The sequence below is a fragment of the Thermobia domestica genome, chromosome 13 (assembly GCF_964235325.1).
Source record: "Thermobia domestica chromosome 13, izTheDome1.hap1.1, whole genome shotgun sequence".
Classification (NCBI taxonomy): Eukaryota; Metazoa; Arthropoda; class Insecta; order Zygentoma; family Lepismatidae; genus Thermobia; species Thermobia domestica.
The window spans coordinates 43744574-43762995 of record NC_137466.1 but is presented as its reverse complement, the minus strand read 5'-3'; the positions used below and the strand labels follow the sequence as shown (position 1 = coordinate 43762995).

General features: G+C 36.2%; 1 protein-coding gene across 7 annotated transcripts in view; it reads right to left on the bottom strand.

The window, feature by feature from the left end:
* LOC145668122 (atrial natriuretic peptide receptor 3) overlaps positions 1-18422 on the bottom strand; it is a 753866-nt gene that overhangs the window by 390111 nt on the left and 345333 nt on the right. For all 7 annotated transcript variants that reach the window (XM_081735673.1, XM_081735674.1, XM_081735675.1 and 4 more), the window contains exon 3: positions 4091-4296. In XM_081735673.1, coding sequence (XP_081591799.1) covers positions 4091-4296 — 206 coding nt within the window. The remainder of the gene's footprint in view (positions 1-4090; positions 4297-18422) is intronic.

Genomic DNA, 18422 nt, shown 5'->3' with positions numbered 1-18422 from the left:
GTGTCATGGAATTTGTTACAGACACATATAATAAGGGACAAAATACCGACACGGCCTTTTTGGATGTGGTATTGGTTTCCGGGAATTCTATACAAAATGATAATATTTCCAACTATCTAATCTACACACCTACTAGTGCGTGTCATGGAATTGTTACAGACACATATACTAAGGGACAAAATACCGACACGGCCTTTTTGGATGTGGTATTGGTTTAGGGAATCCTATACAAAATGATAACATTTCCAACTATCTAATCTACTATGTACACTTGTATCTTACAAACCGAAAGATCTTCGTTGAACACGAACGAAAATCCACTGACGAAAAAGACATAAAAGCAGAGGTCCTTCAGGGATTCATGTTAGGGCCAATTCTTCTTTTACTATATGTCAACGACATACCAAAAAAACTAAAACAAATATCAATGTATGCTAATGATACAAGTATGTATGAGGAAAAGTCGTTTGTCAAATATAGCTCGCAAGTAATTAACTTGATCTATTCATTCTATTAGTGTGTTATAATGAGTTAGTTGGTCATCTGGTTTGTGTCCGTATTTCCTGGTGAACTGTATCGTTTCACACTTGTATGCATATGAATCATCATTTATGCCGAATCAGGTCACAAAGTACATACTCAAACCCTGGTTCAAATGGTGGAAAATAAGAGTCAATGCTGAAAAGTGTGAAGCCATACAGTTCACCAGGAAATACGGACAGAAACCAGATGACCAACTAACTCATTATAACACACTAATAGAATGGATAGATTAAGTTAAATACTTGCAAGCCATATTTGACAAACGACTTTCTCCTCATGACTGCTGAAAGAAATAAAGTTAGAGCTAGGTTAAGAAACCAGCCCGGACCTTACCACCCACATGCCCTCAACACGCAGAGTAAAGTAGCATAATGTTAATTAGACCAACAGTTACATGTGCTGCACGTCAAGGGCATTTTCATCACCTTGCTATACGCAGGCATTGGAGAGCCTTCAAAACAATGCAATACGTATGATAACGAACTCTATTACTTGCTGCTGGGAAGCAAACTTTAAGTATATGATGAGTAACTGCACAATGAATCCGAACCATATGATAAGAATTTGGAAAACGTTGCTATGTAGTTTTAGTCTGTGATGCGATTATGTTATGTTGATGTTTATTAGTTAACGTTGTTGACAGCTACTCTTGGGTAATATCGGCATAAAGATTTACTAGTATAATCATGGTAGTTCCAGATTATATCTGTCTTTAATTAGAGCTGAGGTTTGATGTGTGAATACTTATCAGTGTGTATATTTTAACATTTGCCAGTTGCGCCTACAACAGTGTCTAGGATTGACTCTGACTGAGGACCATATACATAATTTATTAAGGGACTTATACCAATCCTTGTTAACTCTCTGGGTAAGTACACAATAATAGAGGGCTACTACAAATACAAAAGCCCACTTCATATACTAAAATAGTGAGTCAATCCATTTAAAAAAATGTCAAAATGAAGATACAATTTATTAAAACCAGAAGAAAATATGTAAATAAATAAAGGTATGAAGGAGAATGTTAAGCAGAACAAGAACTAACTTATATTATTCAAATATTTATTTACATTAACAAAATATATCTACAAGTCCAAATTGGATGCTGAAATCAAATCAATGCTCTGACAATACTTTACAAGTAGTATAATACACTTCTTTTTTTTAACTTTAGATAAGAACCTTCTTCGGGAATAGGTCCCATTATATTAGTGAAAGCCGCATCAAAATCTCACGTAGTGTAAAAAGTTCGGAGCCTTTTGCGCGCGAAATGATATTAGTGTCATAATCACAGGGTATACGAGTCGGTGTACGAGTAGATCATGGCTTACTTCATTTAACAGCTGATTTTTTAGGTTAGTACAACGGAAAAAGTACTCCTATAATTCCTATAATTAGACGTAAGGTACTGCACTGCAATCATGATTGAATTCCGTAAAACTCTGCTACATTTACAATTTTATTTCGATAAAAGCAGAAATGGTGCGCAGGTTCGTAAAAGAAATCTTGCTGTTTATGGATAAATTACGTTATCAAAAGCAATACCCGAAACATGACTTATTCGCCTTCATTTTGGATATTTTAATGTTCAAGATGTGCCTTGCAGTGGGCTACCAATCACAGAAAGAGAGATTGATGTTCTGGTAAAATGTTTGCCAGTACACTGAGAAAACAATGTATGTTGGGTTACATAAAAACATAGGTTACATGTATAACCCCTGTAATTTTTTGGGCTTAACGTACAGCAAATGTATAACTCCAATAGTATATTTTATACGTACTTTGCCTGTCAATAATTTGACAAAGGGTCGTATCTCAAAATCTCACTTTTTCAGACATAAAGACATTTAACTCCACACAGGACGAAAAAAGTTAAATATGCAATAATTGATCATATATTCCACGTAGCTATTATATGGAATAGCTGACGAGTTATTACATATTCAACTGCCTTCCTGTCTACCTAATTGTTATTTCTTTCTTTATGTCGTCAAATTATTGTAGTGTTTCGAATGAACATACTTATTGTACGAACGAAAGAACTGTAAGGTGGTCAAGATCTCACATACAAATGGATACGTAGCATATAGCTAACGTATGTAACATACGTATATGTATGTAATATACGGAAGTGTGTTAGATGTCAGACATCCTGCAACAGCATTATGTAAAATCTAATGACAGTGCGTATGTAGCATATGGATAACGTATGCATCGTACTGATTTCTGTAGTAAACGTAAGTATTCTGTATATTTCTACAATATACCGCTGTCCGGGGAACGGGTTTTTCTCAGTGTAAGAAGTCATGACATCGTCAATAACCTTAACAATTATCACCAGCCAGTGGTAAATCATTTGGAAAAAGCTGCATACAAAGATCTTCAACCCCTTGAGAGTAAGCAACCCACCTTCTTTGTTGATTATCTAATTGCTGCATATTTTAGGATAAGATATTTTATCAGGCCTTGCAGGAATTAATTTCTTTTTCTGAAATTAACTAATTATTTATTAAATTTATTCAAGTATTTTGTACCTAAAGCCCTCCTTGGGAATAGCTTATTTGATTAGTGAAAAACCGCATCGCAATATGACAATAGTTCTTGGTGTAGTCGCATAAATACCTACAAACAAACATTCATAAAGATCAAACTGAGAACTTTTCTAAGTTGGTTAAGACAATGAAAATCCGACAAAGTATAGTTTTGCTCTTGTTCCTAAATGCCTAAACACTTTTAATACAAGAAATCAATAGTAAATAATCACCAAAATTCTTGTCCTTTTACAAGATCCACAATTTTATCCGACATTCGTAAAGAAAGTAGGGGTATAGCCACAAAAAGCATTATTGATGTGAATCTGGATTTGCGTAAACTTCCAATAATAAGGTATTATTAACATGATACATTTAAGCGTTATTCCTAGGTAATCCATCGTAACTGAAGCAATATGAACTTTTCTACAATTTCCATATTACTTCCCGAAGTATATTAAATCACATTGACTTTAGGTGTTTATGGCTACCTTCCTGGTTTCACGCACTCAGATGCAGTACATCCAAGTGGGTTACGAAAGAAAATTCCCCGTACAAACCTTGTAAAAATTTTAAAAAAGTATTCAAAAGGAAACAGTCATATAGACACTAGGAGTTATTTTATGCATACGCATAATCATATCTTCATGTGCTATTGTTGTTAATTTATTCGTGGGGGAGACAAACTGATACGAGTAAAAATTCTACAAGCTGTTATAGTACCTTTCAATCTATAAGGACATTGGGAGAGATTGTTTTTAAACTACTTTTATAATCAATATATGGTAACATCCAGATGCTCAATCTTGTAAACTGATGGACAATATTAGTTGTCCACACAGAATATATTCAATATAATATCGAGTGTCTAATTTTTCCCCATTCTCAAGTATTAAGTAAATAAACAGATCACTTTATCGTGATTTTAAATTCTACAGGAAAGGTTTCAAAAGCATAGTTTGAGGTCGTTGGTATTTAAATGGACACATTTAAATATTCTTGCTAGAGGTACTTACTGCTAAATTCGACTCCCATTTTTCTTCTGAAGTTATTCTTGATAGTATCGTCCTTATTTTCCTCTAAATCGTATGAGGTGTACATCAATTTCTTCTCCTTGAGGGATTCTACTAGAGAAGACATCATCAACCTACACGTATGCGTACCCGACACTTCTTCGTAGTCACTCACATTGTACACTAAGAAAATCTTCTCCCAACTATACCTGCAAATAGAAAACAAAATAAATACTAAACAACTAATAAAAATTAAGTATAATTTCTCTATTTACAGACTATCGTTAGTAATATTGTAGCTTCAATTTATTGTGGTAGTTTAGTATCTACATGTTTTCTTGATTAGTTTTGTTCTATTCTGTGAATGGTAATATGAAAGTAATTGTCATAACAAAAAAATGAGTTGTGATAGTAACTTCTTCTTTAGCCTATAGAAAGAAGCTGTATAAGGGAGAAATAAAAAAAACATAATAGGCCTGTCGATTGTTGAAAAGTGCACACGGTACAGATCCATCTCATATTAACGTCATGTAAATTGTTGAACAGTGAGTAGCTGATAGTCTATTCCACTCTAATTTCCCGTTACGGGAGGAGTAACCATCCTACCTTTATAGACCTATCTTATCACTTCTGATTGGTCCACTGACTGCGAGGACTGTCCATTAACTGGAACACTTGACTGGCGTCCTTCTCACTTCACAAATATGATTGAGTTAAGATCATCATGCTTGACTATAAATCCTGTAAGAAGTGTAGTGGGTTAAGCCTATCAGAGTCGACGGCCATAATATCCGAATCATCAGACGTTAGGACCTTAGTGTCTGTCACTTATACCTACTGGTTGAGGAAGCGCCCCTAATGTGTAGGAATCTACCAGCATAAACAATGTTGGCTCATTAACTTTATAAGGTAACCTAATATCCCTCTTGGAGTAGAGGGTCTCCAAGCTACCGAACCACATGGCATGGCCATAGCCCAACAGAGACCAATCCAATCCAGAATCTCTAGTGAATATTGATTTCTGGCCTGTCTACCTCTGATCATTCAAAAGCACCCTGGGGTACTGCGCAAGCTGCCAACCTCCACCTCCTAAGGCACACATCAATCTCTCATCTTGGGTTATTCCGAAAGTTTCCACTCCCCTGGTAAGTTTCAGTAGGGTGTTAATGCCTGCGTACATTATTTTACTGCATTACCGAGACTAATGTTTAATGTGACTATCTATTCCAGATATATATTTAAGTTTGGGAAGCAACAATTGCTCTTCCCTGGTAGAGGCCGAAAGAATTGATGAGATACTATGTACACTCTCGGGTCCAATGACCCTTATTAACAATCCGTTTTGGAGGCTGGTGACCACACATGCCGGTATATCTCCTCTGCCGGTAGGGGTAAACAATTATACAATAGAAACTCACTACGTTTTACTTCACTCATATATTCAAAGCCGAAACACTCCAAAAATCGTTTGTTGTAGGGATCTTATTGTACAGTCTTGCTTATGTAGCAGTTACAGTGTCGGCAATATCGCTTTCCTTTAACCATTTGTAATCCAATCACATAATTAGTAGCATTTAATTTGATGAAATCTCTGTCACATATACATACAAATACACATACTTACTGCATACATATGAAATGAATAAAATATGTTGTTTGTACTTTCGGAAAGAATTTCGGACAGAAATCAGAAAATGTTAGGATTTTTTGTTTGTTTGTTTTCTCACGTCTTCACAGCGAAACAAACTATTTTTGGATGTGGATTCCTTTAGTTTATATCCGCAGAGTTCTAACAACATACCATTCAATGGAGAAGATCGTGCTTTTAGGATTTATAGAAATTATATCGCGTCTCCCCCTTAGGCCTTATTCCAAATTTTTCCATTTAAAAATAAAAATGGAGAATCTTATGAAAACCTTAAGTTTAAAATATGACATGGGCACGTTGAATTGTATGGCATTGAGGCGAGTACACATACATCGTGAGAAGGATGACCAAACATCCCATTTTTAAGTGATTCTCTCTTTTTTTTTTAGAAAATTATCCAGTCCCGAGAAAAAAGCGCTGAGAAAAATGTCCCTTTAAAACAAGAAAATATAAAGCTTGCCATTTTTGCTTGTAGTTGCGCAATGCAATTGTTGTGTTCTTAAAGCCTGTAATTGAGTCTTCGTTTGGAATTTTGTTTTGAAAATTTGTAAATAGATTCATATTTTTCAAACAGATCGCTCCACGGTAAATTTCATCTTTTATATTGTATAACCTTCCGTAGGTAGAATAATCGAAGGCTAGTTCTTTTCCACTGTGACGTGAATAACGATAAAAAATGATTATATCTTGGTAAATTCTAAGTGGCATACACAATAGGGCCTGCCGGAGTTTTAAACCAAGGTATTGTTGAAAAATAAACATTTACTATATTAGGAGAAACAAAAATCAAGTATGTCTCATATGAGATTGACTGTATGAACTCTTGATTAAATTCTGCGGACGCCACTGGATTGTAGGATTATTCCTGCTTATTCAGTGTCTCGTTTTTCTTATTTTATAAATCTGATTGTACTAATTAGTAGATTTGCAAACTGTGTAATATTATTTGTTAGATCTGTAAGTGACTGCAGTTGTTTGAGCATCTGGCAAACCTAAATACGCGAAGGCTTGTAATACACCTAACCGTCAAAGCAATAAAGAATATACGCCTATACATTTAAAGAATCTATTATGTATTTCCAGATAAAATCATACTTGTGAAATTAATAAAACAACGTTATACACGAGTATAGACCCTATAGCAAAATAGTCAACTTAGTGTACATCAGGCCAACCTAGGATTAGAGGTAGAACTTTTTCATGAAAAGTGAAATCTTCTCCTTAATTCACTCAAACATGCTAATTCAAATTAGGTAGGTTTTATGTTAAATAAATACCTCAAGCATACAAATATACAAAAGGATAGAAACGGAAGAGTGACAGAAACAAATGTTAAAAACAAACAACTGTAGAGAACATCGTATATACACATCTCCTGCTACGAGATCACAGACGATATAACAATATGCATTTCCTCCTAGTTCAATATACGTTTACTTGAGCCGTTCACCAAGATACTGTCTAATTTTACATGCCATTTTTACAATGCATCCAATAGCTGCATCTGGTCTGGATATATTCAAAGGAAGAACGTTTTTGTAAAAACGCGGATCGCAAGAAATTATTACAATATATTTCATGTATATGACGCACAGAACTTCTAACTTCTGTTGTTTGATTTCCAAACAGAAAATTAAAGTTTGAATTAGACAGTGAGCTACTTTGGATTTGTTTTCATTACCACAGACGCTCAATAAAACCGCAATGTTATAGTTTGAATCGATGAATAATAAAGAATCAAAATAGTCGTGTTACTTTCTTTGTTCATATGTTTTAATACTGTCTATTTTTAGATTTAGAAATATATGTATAGTTTATATGAATATCGTAGGAAGTTGGAACACCATTACGTGAATACGGTCATAAACCTGTTTCAATTATAAACTGTGCGCCTACATCTTAGAGTGACCTTTCGTTATAGTTCTCCTAGTTGAACAGAAGACACAAATTTGATCGCATATCATACACTCGTATACATCTACTAGGGATGGCAAAATCTGGAACATTTACTTTCGGGAATCCCGAAAGTAAAATCTGATAATTCCGAATTTTGGACAATTCAGGAATTCCGAAAAATTCGAGTTTTGAAAAACAATTTTTCCCAAATCTGGAATTCCTGATAGAAAATTTTTCTGTTTCAAAAACAAATCTTTTGGCCTGCCCCAGTATCTACTAGATATCCTGTAAAAAAATTTATATTATACTGTTTTATTTCTGTCGGTACGCAACGATACGGCATATCGGTACCTTTTTAATGAGCACGCGTCAATTAACTATAATAGTTTTTCCCCCTGTCAAAATCTATTAGTAGCAAAAGAAAGACTGTGAATTATAGAAGTTTCTTATAATTGGAAAGAGAATTTAGGGTTTAGAAGAGAAAATAGTTTATTCCCATTTGTCACCTACTATATATTAATGCTCCGAATACGTTTCCTTCTCGCCAAGATGTATACACTAAATCGTTGCAAGCAGACACGTCCTCAGACACTGCCTTCCGAAGGGTTCCAAATTCAGTGGGAAGTACACAATATATAAAATTTAAAAAATCGACAAAAATTATGCACAAAATCTAATCCGGATCCTCCAAGTATCTCTGATTGTAATAAGAATTGAAAATTCGTTTCATTTTGAATCAAACTCTCCGGATTGCATTTATCTTTGTTTTCAAGCTTGATATGAACATGAAATTACGAACACTGGTTCCACAGCTTCTAATCGACTAAACTGAAAGCCAGTATAAAAATTATGTTCGGTAATCAGATTCCGTTTTAGTGTATCCAATTAATTTTTTTTTTTTTTCATGATCAGGAAGAGAATTAAGTGAAATCCCCTTCATTTTTTCGCAAAGTTTATCCATTAATTTACTAGAGGCTTGTAGAACATCTTTATAGCATGACTAGTTCTCTGATGAACGTTGTGTGAACAATGTACTTTGTGTGTGTGTGTGTGTGTGTGTGTGTGTGTGTGTGTGTGTGTGTGTTGGTATTGAATTTTAAGTATTTATAGAACTCTTGAGACCTTTTCAAAATAAACAATAGCAGATTATTTTCGCCCGTTTACAAAAAGAGAAAAAAGCAATAAAGAAATCACTAAGAAATATTGATTATCATTATGTTTATTGTATTATAAAATTAAGATGTAACAATCAGACATTTTTAAAACATCTTCATACGTGTGTACGTAAGAGTTTTTAGTTACATGTCTGCAGTGACATGCTGCTAGAGATTATTATTATTATTATTATTATTATTATTATTATTATTATTATTATTATTATTATTATTATAATAATTATAAAATACCCTGAAAGGCACGCAAATTTTTAACCATTATAAACCTGAGATCCAGCGTACGAGCAGCTTTATTTTTAGAAACAAGCACTGGAGATATATATATATGAGAGAGAGATAGAGAGATACATAGATAAAGAAAACAAGACTCCTAACGATAAGCTACTTGCTAGCATAGATGTTCATTTTACTTCGACCTCACTCACCCTCGCCCTCGCAGTAGCAGTTGGCCCTCACCCTCGTTCACCCTCGCCCTCGCGAATGGAATTGTCCATCGCCCTCGCGCGCCCTCACCCTCGCTGTCGAAACTTGTCCTCGCCCTCGCGCACCCTCGCCCTCGCCGTCGAAGCTTGTCCTCGCCCTCGCGGCCAAAACTTGTCTTCGCCCTCACGCACCCTCTCCCTCGCCATCGAAGCTTGTCCTCGTCCTCGCGCACCCTCGCCCTCGCTGCCGAAACTTGTCCTCGCCCTCGCGCACCCTCGCTCTCGCTGTCGAAACTTTTCCTCGCCCTCTCGCACCCTCGCCCTCGCGCACCCTCACCCTCGCTGTCGAAGCTTCTCCTCGCCCTCGCACACCCTCGCCCTCGCACACCCTCGCCCTCGCACACCCTCGCCCTTTTCGTCGAAGCTTGTCCTCGCCCTCGCGCACCCTCGCTCTCGACATCGAAGCTTGTCCTCGCCCTCATATCATTGAGGGCGAGGGTAATTGAAGGTGAGGAGACCTCGAGAGGGCCTCCTTCGTGAGGATCAGAGCATCAATTATTCAACCTATTTGTTGAATTATTTCCTTATCGTCAGTGGCGGATCCAGGGGGGGCGATCGGGGCGATCGCTCCCCCCCCCAGAAGAGGAAACTTCTTTATTTTATATATACAAATAAAACGCATCCCAGAGTTTGGAGCTCTTAAAAGTAGCTCTAAGTAGCAGTATTACAACCCACCACTCCCACCAGAAATCCGTCCTGGATCCGCCCTTGCTTAACATACGTCCTAAAGAAAGGAAACTAAACATATCATCGTATAACTTACTGTGGAACACCTAAAATGGAACAACTGTTACAATGGAGATCTCGGTCGATAGTGACGTTTACATCATTTATCAACAGTATCCAATGCCTTTACTTCAAAATGTTCCTTGAACTACGATGCAAGCATAAGTATTCAGCCACACAAGGGCGGCTCTCATGAGGGTGAGAGTGAAATCAAGGTTTGATGAGTGGCGGTAGAGTGACTGCCGCTGTCAGAATTTGACAGTCAACACGTTGGCCATCCCTGATGTATGTAGCGTAACTGAGGAATTTGAACAAATTCAAAGGGAAAGATCTAAAGAGCTTAATTTTGAAACTTCGTCAGCAAACAAATAAAATACTTCAGAACACTATTGTTGAATTATCACTCGGAAATATATACCCACTCTAACCTATAACATGAATGACTTCATTGATTTGAATGTGAATCTAAGTTAATTGGTATTTTAAAATATAAACTGAAATGTGTCAACGTGCTTGTAAGGTTAATTTCGATGCTCAAATATTGTTAATATTCACCATTAATAGAGATACATTTGTCCTACCTTAACAATGTTAAAATTTTGATTTTTTTGTTCAATAATTGCCATAAATATGAAACTTTGTCTTAAGAAACTACCCTAGGGGCCAATTTGTGCACTTTATCACTTTGGTCTTGGTTCATTTTTGGCAGCTATCATTGTTGGAAAGTTTATTTTCAGTAATTCCCACAATTATGAAATGATATCTTTCAAACGTTGTCTCAAGGATTCCTTACACTACAAATACGTAAAGGCAAATGAAAAATGAAATCTTTAGTTTAAGATCCCACGATTATGCAAGCTAAATGCTAAAGGAGACAGAAGTGAATGATGAAAGAAATAGTTGAATGAGAATGTGGTAGGAAACTGGAGAATCCCCAGAAAACCCACGAACACGATGTCCTCCACCACGAACTTACTTGGAGGGAAATCGTACATGCGACCCTTCGAACAAAGGTAATTTCTCTATCACTGAGCCACCGTTCCTCCCTAAATGGCACGCTCAGAGCTTATCGCCTCCAGGGGCCTTGGAAAGATTATCGAGCCTAAAATGATTTAGCACTGACTTTTATAAATCCACCAATTCAACAATTAATAATGTCGTGCAAACTTTAATGCGTGCAAACTTTAAGATTGTAGTAATGAAAGAAAAGATGAAATCTTTAGTTTAGCGCCCCAGAGTTATGTAACTGCTAAAGGAGGTGGATGAAATTGCAAGCGAATGATGATGAAAGAAATGGTGGAACGGGAAAGTAAGAGAACAAATCTTTATTTTCTTTAGCACAAATAATTAAATGTGTAGATTAATTGATTTCCAGAAATTTTATTATAATTAGCAATTAAAAACTGAAAGGGCGATCACAAACTTTTCTTGCCCAGGACCTCGCAACAATTTGTTGCACGCTGCCATACGGTACATCATTAAAACAGGAGTAGACTGACTGAATTATTTTGCTCTGTGGTTGAAAAGTAATAATGCAAAACAGACAATTATTGACTTGAAGAGATAGGATAGTTTAAAAATTCTGACTGGGGAATAAAATCTTCATTTTTACGTCCTACGATTATCGCAGTCTTGTAGCCAACCTGGAACGAAAGAGATTCAGCCCACTGAAGATTCTTTGCGAATATCATTTCAATGTGAATTTCGAATAAAGATCTAAGCTTATCTTCATGCTTACGTTACGTCAAACAACTAACATATAAGGTGGAAATTATTCAACTTTTTTCATAAGATGTAATCCAGCTGACTAATTAAAATTTTATAAGCTTTATGTGTTATATGTTGATTGATTAAATGTTGCACCTGATAATATGTAGTCGTTACTGCTTGTTACATAGTATTAGCGTTTGTAATGGTTGTATGGGGGAAAGGAGTATTTAAACGCTAATATTCTAAAGTGAAATATTTACATAAAAATTAGGATAATTAAACATTTTCAATAACTCCCTCTTAGACTTCGACTCTGGTTATAGGTCGATTACCGGTGATTACTGAAAGTCAATGATATTGAAATATACAAAGGAAGTTAGTATAGTGTCTAGCAAGCATGTCTGCTTTGCAGCAAAAGTCTCAGGTTCGATTCCCTTGAGTGAAGTTTGAACGCATTATGGTGGTTCGGATCCTACCATAAACTATAGATTCACGTACCATTTAGCATCGGCATCGGTGATGAATTATAAAGGGACATTAACTCTAATACGTCAAAATACAGACAGATCGACTGATTCCCAGATATTAATAAGTAAAACTTATATTTTCCAAAACAGCAAATTACGTTAGTAGAGTGCTATTTTTTCTAAATATAGATCATGAACGGTTTGAAATTGTTTATTCTGTTGTGTGAGAACGTTTCTCTATAGTTAGAATTGAGGACATCCTCGAAAGTTCCCCTACCCAAAAAAAAAAAAAAAAGTTGAATGCAGTTTTACCCACTTATCTCAATATTAATCTATGTAAATGTAAGGTCATTTGACAGGTCCAAATGTAAGGTCGCTTGACCAAAGGCTTAGATAATGTCCCCACAACCTCCACGATGCGGGGCCACCAACTCCAGGGATGTAAAATATATAGAAAATGTTTAGAAAGTAGAGGCGAATAACTAGGGGCTGCAGCGGGCAGGGGCTGTGTTGCAATAATAGGCTATCAAAAACTTCCTGCTCAAGTCTTAAAATTTCACACGGCGTACACCATAGTCTTAAAATTTTCACAGAATATACGCTAGTCTTAAAAATTTCACAGGTTATATATGCTAGTTTTGAATATAGTACTACACGCCTTGAAGCAGAAAGTATGCGCAAATGACTAAGATTGAGCAATACACCTTCGTATACTCTCGACTACACCCCTGAATATATGCTTTTATTTTCTTAGTTTGCTTACATACGTGTGACGAAAATCTGGGAGGAATGCGACCACCCAAGCCCCTCGTTACGACCCCCATGATTAGATGAACCATAGCCGAATACTTCAGGTAGTTTTGCTTCTTTATTTCTAAGTTTTCCTATGCTTTGCTGACTAAATATCAGTTGTCAGGGAGCTTTAAAACTTGCGATATAGAACCAAATCATTCTATTTTAATATCCTATTTAGCAAATAATAATAATAATAATAATAATAATAATATTAAAAACGCTTTCAGAGATACCAATCTTAAAAAAAAATAAAATAAAATAAAATAAATCTTTAGTTTAACATCCAACGGTTATGCCATCGATGGCTAAAGGAGACTGATGGAATTGCAAGTGAATGATGATGAAAGAATAGGTGGAATGAGAAAACGGGAGGAAACGGGAATATCCCGAGAAAACCCAAGTATACGCTATCGTCCTCCACTAACTCACTTGGCCTGGGATCGAACGAGTGCCCCTGAAACCAGAGATTGGCTGTAGCACTGAGCCAACGTGCTCCCGTCTAATAATACCAATCGCGTTAATCGTTTAATTGCAATAAATATTTTCGTTTTTAGTTTTCAGTATTGACTTAATAGTTTTGCAGGGTACTTGGAAAACGGATAGAATTTCAATTAAAAACAGTTTGTGGCTGGTCTAGATAGTTGCGATCTACACTTAACGTAATTATCTTAGAATGAGATTTTATTTATATTTGCAGAAGGTATTAATATATGTTAAAAAGAACAGAAACAAATGGGAAGTAATAAAACATGCGTATATAATTAGAAATGTGGCAAACAAAAATTTAGAAATTAGAGCAACGACTAAATCTATAACTCAACACCAAACATATTACAGAGCATCGAAGATCTATAATGAACTCCCACTCCGAATCAAAGAAGAAAGTAATTTCAAAACATATAAAAGGTTAATTTTACAATGGTTAAAAAAATTAAAAGTGTTTAAAAAAAACTATTGTCAGTTAAAAGTAAGAATAAACCTCATATGTTACGATAAGAAAATAAATAAAACACGAGAATCAGGCTCACACACAAGCATTTGCTTATGTGAGCCATTTTCTTTTTTATTCTTTGCATAAAAAATACAAAAAGAAAAAATTCGCAATATTGAAATAAGTGCATTGAATTAAGTTACCCGACACTGTGAGATAGACATGACTTCTGGAAGTCCGAAGTCCTGTTATCTCTGAATACCGGGTACGTTAAACTCTACCAATAAAGGGAATCAGGAAGTCCGATTTCCTTTAGAGAAGTAATAGCACTTATAAGTAGAAAATTTACTTGTTAATTTCTGTAGCAGTTATTTTTCTTATTCTTTTATTTTATTTCATTAATATTTTGTATATTGTTATTTTATAATTTAATATGTTTATGTAATTTTTATGTATATTCTTTAATATATTGGATACATCCAATATATTAATTTTCTTCTTTAAATAAAATAAAATAAATAATAAATTTACAAAATTGACAATTCAATTAAACCATTAACAATAGTGATTTATAAGATAATCCTAATTTAAGATCAATTAAAATTATTGATCAACTAATAACTAACTTCGATGAAGTGGACTACACTAAGTGTTATCAATTTACGGTGTCTACATTTAATTCATTTAAAAAGTTCGTTATTGAATTCTTCGCCCTCACGCCTTCGCTTTTCCTCGCCCTCGCGCAGCCTCACCCCCGCCATCGAAGCTTGTCCTCGCCCTCGCGGATCCTCACCCTCGCTGCCGAAACTGGTCCTCGCCCTCGCGCACCCTCGCTCTCTTCGTCGAAGCTTTTCCTCGCCCTCGCGCACCCTCACCCTCGCCATCGAAGCTTGTCCTCGCCCTCGCGGATCCTCACCCTCGCTGCCGAAACTTGTCCTCGCCCTCGCGCACCCTCGCCCTCTTCGTCGAAGCTTGTCCTCGCCCTCGCGCACACTCACCCTCGCCATCGAAGCTTGTCCTCGCCCTCGCGCACACTCACCCTCGCCATCGAAGCTTGTCCTCGCCCTCGCGCACCCTCACCCTCGCCATCGAAGCTTGTCCTCGCCCTCGCGCACACTCACCCTCGCCATCGAAGCTTGTCCTCGCCCTCGCGCACATTCACCCTCGCCATCGAAGCTTGTCCTCGCCCTCGCGCACCCTCGCCCTCGCGGCCAAATGTCCTCGCCCTCGCGTCACTGTGGGCGAGGGAACTTGAGGGTGAGGATGCCCTCGAGAGGGCCACCCTCGCGAGGGTGAACATCTCTGCTTGCTAGTATATAACCGGTATTGAAACGGCAGGAAAATTGAAAGCTTACTCTGAATCTTAGGCGCATTTGTTGACCACACAGGTCCACTCGTGACGCTCCTCATAGAAGTGCCATGACGCCAAAAATGTGAATAAATTGAGGGTGCTGGTTCTGAATCTAAACTCTGCATTTCATTAACTTTTTGAGTTTGGAATAGAATCCAAACCACTGGAACAAACCTCTTGGCGACACGACTAACATACAGTTAACGGCATTGATAAATGGAAGGTTCTGGTTCCGACTTATGTTGTCCGCTAATTTTCACGTATACTTACAACATAAACTAAATAATACCAGTGAGGAAACAAAGAAATTTAGGAAGAAAAACTAAATATGGAACATAGTATGTCCAACGACAGCCTTAGAACTGGAAAGAAAACCAGAAGAAAGCGGTTAACTAGTGAGGGTAACACGTGAACATATTAAGTACTTGAGTCGAGTTTGCAGCTCAACATTCTATTTCTTTCGATATACACATCCTAAGGAGTGGAAAGTGACTTATTTCTCATAAACCTATTTCCCCCTTGAGAAGAATGGATGTTTAGCGGGAACTATATACAATTCATTCATTGCTATATTTAGCGGAAACTTACATCGTTTTTAAGATAAGTAAACATTCTTCCATTTTTAAACGAAATTTACAACTAAAGAATGCTATTGACTTATCTACTGATCGATGGTTAGCATGCGCGAGTTCGATTCCCAGTGGTAGAGCATTGAAATTTAAACAACTACGCTAGTTCAGATTGTACCTTAAACTATAGGTCCACGTCTCATATAGCATCGGTGCTAAAAATGAGACACTGAACTTGAGCAAAGAAATAATAAAGACCTGTATTGTATAGTTATTAATAGAAAGGCTTGAATAGTAAATTTTACTTTATTGCATAGGTTTAGACGAGGAATATATTGATTGATTATGTTAGAATTTTCTACAGGATGGCTCAAAAGTAGGTATACAGTCTTGTAATGATCGGCTCATGGCATTTAATATCATTTATTTATTGTTATCCACACATGTATTGACTTAGTTTATTCATTATCTGTTCTTAATTTATTTTCACTTATACCGTAAGCTCGGAACAAAACAAAGCAAATAAATTCATTATCTTAATAAATTAAAATGCCATACTTGATCGATGCTGGTCTGTATACTTACTTTTGGGCCACTCTGTATTATACCCGTGAATTTCAATTTGGATTGCAATATTAAATTATCATATTGAATGTATTAAATCTCTCATCATTCCCAACCCTGTCATTGATTTCAATATTATTAATTGTCCAAATGCATTGTTTGCTCTTTCAATATAATCTCATCCACGATTATCAAATAAGTGAACAATATTCAATTAAAATTCATAATTGCACCGCAGAGATTTGTCGCTTATCTCACTGACACAGTTGAATGTAATAAAGCTATGAAAAGAAAAGTATATAGTCTGTTTATGTGATATTATGAAAAATCTAATTAATTCTTTATACGGATTTAACCCTAGAATATACAGAGGGTTGCTATGGCACTCCACCAGTTATTTGTTTACCTACGGAAGTCCCACTGAATATTCTGGCGTGCTTTGCTTTTCTGTATGTTTTGTTGAAATCATAAACTACTATTGTGGTGACATATTTTTTAGAATTGAATTTTTAGTTGGTTTATATTTACTTCGGAATTCCCTTGCACCTCAACTGTACATTTCCAAGTGTTCTTTTATTTAAAGTTATAATTGCTATAGGTTGACGGATCCAATGGATAGGGACTTTGGAAATGCTATACACACTATTATTGATGAAATAAGCGCAACGAGAGTTTTTAAAAGACCCAAATGAAGTTCAAGCTAACGTCAAAATCCATTCCGCCGGAATTAAGTTTAGACTAATAGAATATTCCGTACTTAGGCCTGTTTAACCAGTGCAGCAATTGTGTTTTATTAAGAATCTAAGTCTTCTCTAAACATCATGTTAGAATTGAGATTTAAAAAAAAAAAACATTTTACTATATTTAGTTATTATAAGGTCTATAAAATTCAGCAATTAAGGTTTATGTGTAACCTATCTATGTAGTAAAAAGATACAGAAACTGTCTGTACATTTCGTGTTATATTCTACATTTCCTCTTGAGGATTTCATGGTGATAAGAGAGACAACAATATTTATGTTTAGGAGACCCAAATAGAGAGTGTGATGAGAGGAAGGCTTCTTTAGATTTCCTGTTAGATTCAGGCCATAATGGCTCAGTGGTAGATGCTCATCTCTGGTGAACCGGTTTCTTGGTTCGATTCCAGCTCTCACCAAGCGAGCTTTGCAGTAAATAAACACTGTGTATATGGGTTTGCTACAGGTTATCCCGTTTCCTTCAACTTTCTTTGCTCCACCGTTTCGTATATTCTGATCGTCATTATCTTAGCCATTGGAGTAACTAGCGTATAAACTGTGTTTTGTCAAGAATGCTAATTACTAAAACAATACAAAAACAATGTATTTCAATGAATGAATGAATGAATAAAGAATAGGGGAAGTAATGGAGACGTCAGCATCGAGGCCATATATCTCAGTCACGATGAACATAGTTGCTCAAGACTAATAGATTAAAAGAGAAACAGGCTAAAACGAACAGAGGTCAATAAACAAATGTGCTGCTAAATGAAAGAAGGAAAAATAGAAAATAAGAGAATAAATAAAATAAACTATATAACAATAACAATATATAGAAAAACAATAAAAGCTAAGCGAAATATAAAAATTTAGCAGCAATAAAACAGTGACAACAGACTGAAAGTGAGCAACCCCAGAGGCATTAATGAACCCAAGTACCCGACTAACTATATCACTTGAATCCTCCAACCCACGGGTAAAAACAGTAGGCAATCCGTAACGTTCTCTGAGATCTGAGTATTCAGGACATTCAACAAGAATGTGCTGAATACTCAGGGGGACCATATACTCCTCACAAAATAGACGGTTCAATCTCCGCAGCAAGTAGTCATGCGTCAGATGAAAGTGTCCGATTTGCAAACGCGCCAGGAGCACTTCATCTTGACGACGCGAGCACGAAGACGTACGCCACTCTCCTAGGAACGGCTTAATTACGTGCAATTTATTTTCAAGGGCCTGGTTCCAATCCGCTTACCAATATCAATGAAGTTATTCAAATGAAAA